Below are 5421 nucleotides of genomic sequence, written 5' to 3'. Positions count from 1 at the left end.
AAACATGCTTGGGCCCCTTCTCTGAAAAGTCTGATTTAATTGGTCTAAACTGAAGCCCAGGCATCAGGTGTTTTTGTTTTTGTTTTTGTTTTTTAAGCTCCCAGGTAATTCTGATTTGCAGCCATGATTGAATACCACTGCTTTAAATGAACGTCCCACATCTGTTTATGGAATTATTTTGTGCCTAAGAGGGACTTTCCTTTGACCCCAGAAATTAGCCCCTAGGCCCTTGGCTGTTTCTGTCAGATTTTGGGGTCCCTGAAGAACAGAAACCTGAAAGGCAGTTTGTAATTTGATACTGGATTGTCAAAAGGATAAATGTCAGAAAATGAAAGGTGGGGTAGGACAAGGGAAAAGAAAAAAGCTCTGTCATTTTGGACCACAAGTCTCCAGCAGTACTGGGCTGACTGGAAGTATTAAGTGTTCCTGCTAGTGACTCTTAAGTCAAGAGAAATCCTTTCCTGCCCGTCTGCACTCTGTCTTTCTCTCTTCTTTCTCTCCCTCTCATCTGCACATTTCTCATCCCAGCTTCCTCCCCGGACTCTGGAATGCCCAAGCACTAACAAGTAGGGGAAGCATCAACAAAGGTGGAGCCCCAGGAGGGAAAAGGATTTCCTGTAAATTTGGCCTTGAGAAAGCTTTCAGGTTAGAGAGCTGCAAAAAAAGCTGTTTCTGGGTTGGGGCCTCTTTGGAGAAAAAAAGCCCTTTGTTCTTGGAGACTTTCCCCAGGGGGCAGATGAAAGTACAGGTATTGTGTGGAATCTCAGCAGCTTTGGCTGGAAGAGACGCTCTCAGGTTTGGCGAGTTGAAGAGATGGGACCTCAGGATGGGCGTTAAGAGTTCTCTAAATTGTCCTTAGAGCTTTCAGGCTTGGATGGCAAAGCTACCTTGATGCACAAATGGAGTAGGTGGTAGCTACTTGGTAGGCTCTGTGGGGTGCCTGTAAGGCTTCCTCCCTCTCCAATTTTACCCTACTGTGGGTGCTGAAACTGCCACCATGTTTTATTCCTTACTTTAAGATAAGCATTGTCCTTTTTCTCCTTGTCCGCTTTCAAAATGCATGTATTAAACAAAGGAATAGGCTTGTAGGCCACAGAGGTGTTAATACTTTGAGTTACTAATCTCTCAGCTTGAAGGATTTGATAAGACCCTTTCCATGGTGATGGAAAGAATTGGATTTTGAAGGCAAAGGGCATCTGAGGAAGACAAGGAGAGTGGCTAGATGGACACTTTCAAGAAATTTTTGGAAGTTGGAAAGAAGGGAGGAGTGGGAAGGTGATAAGCTAAGGAATACAACCCTGCCAAGCTTTTAGCCTTTTAGTCCCCTGTTTTCCCTCACTGTGCCCCTTTTAAAAAATTGAGGTGGAAGTCACAAACATAAAATTGATCACTTCAAAGTGTACAATTCAGTGGCATTTAGTACACTCACAATGTTGTGCAATCATCATTTCTGTCTAGTTCTAGAACTTTTTCATTACCTGAAACCCATTACCTAACCATTAAACAGTCACTCCTTGTTGCCCCTTCCCTGAGCCCCAGCAACCCCTAATCTGCTTTCTGTCCCTATGGATTTACCTATCACAGGTATTTTCTATAAATGGAATCATGCAATATTTGAACTTCTGGGTCTGGCTCCTTTCACTTATCATAATTTTATTTTAAGATTCATCTACCTTGTAGCATATATCAGTGCTTCATTTCTTTTTATGGCTGAATAATATTCCATTGTATGGATAGACCACATTTTGTTTAGTTTTTTATCCATCGATGTACATTGGGGTTGTTTTCACATTTTAGCTACCGGAAATAGTGCTGCCATGAACAATCATATACAAGTACTTGTTTGATTGCCTGCTTTAATTCTTTTCTCACCTATGGGTGGAATTGCTGGGTCTTTTGGTAATTCTATGTTTAACTTTTTGAGGAGCTGCCAAACTGTTTTCCATGGCAGCTTTCTCATTTTACATTCCTACCTGCAGTGTGTGACGGTTCTAATTTCTCCACATCCTCACCAACACTTTCTTAAAAAAAACTATAAACATTCTAGTGGGCGCAAAGTGATATCTTGTTGTGGTTCTGATTTGCACTTCCCTGCTGACCAGTGATGTTGGGCATCTTTTTATATGTTTGTGTGCAATTTGTATGTATATCTTCTTTGGAGAAATATCTATTCAAGTTCTTTGCCCATTTTTTTCTATTTTCCAAACAATATTATAGTTTGTTAAACAAAATTTTAAACTATTATAAAATGTTTAATTTTCATCAACTTCAAGGTTTATGTTACCCCCAAATTTTGTATATAACTGAAGTTTCAAATCTGCTAACACTCCGAATTGATACCACTCTGGATTCTAAGGCATCAGTTTCTTCTTGCCAATTTTTCTTTGCTCCTTCTAACATTTCTTGTGCTTCATCTTGAGAATGGCTAATGAAAACATCACCAATTTGATAAGGTATCATTAAGCAGTCATCATCTGCAAGCATGATGTCATTGCAAACATCTTCTAAATTGTGGAGTTGTTTCCTTTTTACTTCTGTTTCTTCCTTCAGCTCTGTTATTCTACTCATATTCCTTGCAAATTTGTTTACCCTTTGTTGATCTTCAAAAGTAGCATTGACATTTTCTGCAGCCTATAAACAACAGTACTAGTAGCACCTACCTGTGGACTTGTGAGGGCTGATGTGATAACCCAGGTAAAGTGCATGTATTAGTCCATTCTCACACTGCTATAAAGAACTGCCCGACCGGGTACAGTGGCTCACACCTGTAATCCCAGCACTTTGGGAGCCTGAGGTGGGCGGATCACGAAGTCAGGAGTTTGAGACTATCCTGGCCAACATGGTGAAACGCTGTCTNGGGGTGGAGCGGGGAAGTCAGGGGAGAAGGCGGAAAAAGAGGAGGAGGAGGAGGAGGGGAGAGATCTTCCTTTTCTTATAAAGCCACCAATCCTATCTGATTAGGGCACCACCCTTATGGCCTCATTTAACTTTAATTATCTTCTAAAAGCCATGTCTAAAAATACACTCACATTGGGGGATAGGGCTTTAACATATGAATTTGGAGGGACGAAATTCATTCCATAGCGGATAATGTGATAGAGAGCAACAGGGCTGGGAAGGGGTGTCTTTGGACAGAGTGGTCAAGAAAGGCCTCCCCACAGAGGCGACTTTCAGGTTTTGTGCAGCAACTCAGCTTTAGTTCTTTACCAGGACATTGGTTTTTGTTTATTTGTTTGTTAGCTTTGTTTTCCTTCATGGTTCAGTGAAAAAAAAATTAAATAGCTGCTGTAACCACTCAAACTGAAACCAAGTATATATTATCTAAAATTATTGAATATTTTAAGACAAACTACTATCCTATTCCCATATTGTGGTTTGTGCCTACAAAGTCTTAATACTGGCCAGGCACAGTGGCTCACGCCTGTAATCCCAGGACTTTGGGAGCCTGAAATGGGAGGATAGATTGAGCCTAGGAGTTCAAGACCAGCCTGGGCAACATGTCAAAACCGCAGCTCATTTTGAGAGGGCACACACTGAAGTCTTTGAAGCCTGAATTCAGGTCCCAGTTCTACCACTTATGACTTGGGCAAGTTCTTTAACTTCTCTGTGCTTCACTTTCTTCATCTGTAAAAATGGGCATGATGATAGTTCCTATTTGATAGAATACTGTAAGGATTTGCAGAACTTTCTGCAATGATGGAAATGTTCTGTAATCTGCTCTGTCCGGTATAGTAAACACTAACCACATGTGAGTACTGAGCACTTGAAATGTAGCTGGTGAGACTTACCAACTGAATTTTTCTTTTTACTTAATTTTACTTAATTTAAATTTAAATAGCCATGTGTGGCTAGTAGCAACCATATTAAACAGCACAAATTTAATGAATTCACATATGTCAAATGCTTAGCACTGTGTCTGGTACATAGCAAGTATCAATAAGTGCTATCTAGGATTAGTGTTAGTGATGTTTACAAGTATTTTTCTGGCAGGTAGAAGGATTTTTTCGGGGAGTGGGGATCAACAATCACACTTTGATTTATTATAGTGCATGGCTATGATGTCTCTTACTATAGCTCCCCACCTGCCCACCTGTCTTTTCACTGAGCTGTATGGTAGCCCAATCCCAGGGTTGGAGAGGGGGTCGGGGAGGACAGCCTGCTCCCTGGGGACTGACTGGAGCGTGCTCCTCCCTGTCCAGCCGGGTGGAGATCACTGGTGGGTACTACGAATACATCGATGTCAGCAGTTGCCAAGATATCATCCACCTCTACCACCTGCTCTGGTCTGCCACCATCCTCAACATTGTTGGCCTGTTCCTGGGCATCATCACTGCCGCTGTCCTTGGAGGCTTTAAGGACATGGTAAGGAAAGAATTGACTTTGCATTTCACAGTGGCCCCTGTTGGGGATAGGGAGAAGGCTAGGCAGTTGGGGGAAATGCCGACACATATTTTGAAGGGAGGAATCAGAAGCAATTGCTTCAAGGATGTAGCTGCCTTCAAATGTGTCAAGTTGAAGGAGCCAGGTAATGTCATCAGTCTGCAAATATTTCTTGTTATACACAAATTATCTTGTTCTGGAGGCACCTTCTAGGGGTGGGGTGAGAGGAGGAAGGGGTGTTCTCAGTTCTCCCATTCGCACTGGTTATGTAAACATAGTGGCCCACACTTTTAGTAAAATTTTTTGGGAATAGTTTTCCCCTAACAAACTTTGGGAGAGATGGAAGGAAAGGTTATTTTAGCTACAGGTAGGATTAATGCTAGTCTCCCCCTCCCCAGGTATTTCATCCTGAAGTTTCTTCAGAAAGAGCATCTGGGCTCTTTTCTGTTTGCATTCGCAGAGCCAGCTCTAGGCTAAGCTGCTTGCCAGGTCTTGCCTTCAAGTTGGACCTCAACCTCAGCCTCCCCACTTTCCATTCTTCCCTTCCAAATATTTTCTATTTGTGTGTATGTGTCTGCAAAGGCACACCAGAACTCAGCATTCAGTAGGTACTCCATATAGTAGGCTTCTTTTTTTCCTTTCCCTTTAAGGCATTTCTAAGCATTTATTTGCTTATTTGATAAGCCTAGATCTCTAATTATGGAGATAATAGCTTTGAGTTATGGTTATCAACCTGGCTTCATATAAGAATCACCTGCCCAGCATGGTGGGTCATGCTTGTAATCTCAGCCCTTTGGGAGGCCAAGACAGGAGGACTGACTAAGCCCAGGGTTTGAGACTAGGCTGAGCAACAGCCCCTGTCTCTATTAAGAAAATCAACTTTTAAAATTAGCTGGGTGTAGTGGCACATACCTGTAGTCCCAGCTACTCGGGAGGCTGAGGTGGGAGGATCACTTGAGCCCAGGAGGTTGAGGTTGCAGTAAGCCATGATTGCACCACTGCACTCCAGCTTGGGTGACAGAGTGAGATCCTGTCTATGAA

At 42.3% G+C, this 5421-nt stretch overlaps 1 protein-coding gene and 1 pseudogene across 2 annotated transcripts in view; one reads left to right on the top strand and one right to left on the bottom strand.

The window, feature by feature from the left end:
- The window catches only part of TMEM255A (transmembrane protein 255A), a 41272-nt gene that overhangs the window by 18498 nt on the left and 17353 nt on the right, over positions 1-5421 (top strand). For both annotated transcript variants that reach the window (XR_001887210.1, XM_017881339.1), the window contains exon 4: positions 4200-4362. Coding sequence is in view for 1 of the 2 variants with exons in the window: in XM_017881339.1 (XP_017736828.1) it covers positions 4200-4362 (163 nt within the window). In the remaining variant the exon portion in view is untranslated. The remainder of the gene's footprint in view (positions 1-4199; positions 4363-5421) is intronic.
- On the bottom strand, positions 2253-3077 carry LOC108535341 (prefoldin subunit 4-like; annotated as a pseudogene).

This window comes from Rhinopithecus bieti, unplaced genomic scaffold, assembly GCF_001698545.2.
Source record: "Rhinopithecus bieti isolate Rb0 unplaced genomic scaffold, ASM169854v2 scaffold_13198, whole genome shotgun sequence".
Lineage (NCBI taxonomy): Eukaryota > Metazoa > Chordata > Mammalia > Primates > Cercopithecidae > Rhinopithecus > Rhinopithecus bieti.
Note: the sequence above shows the minus strand (reverse complement) of the source record. Positions and strands in the feature narration are given on the sequence as shown.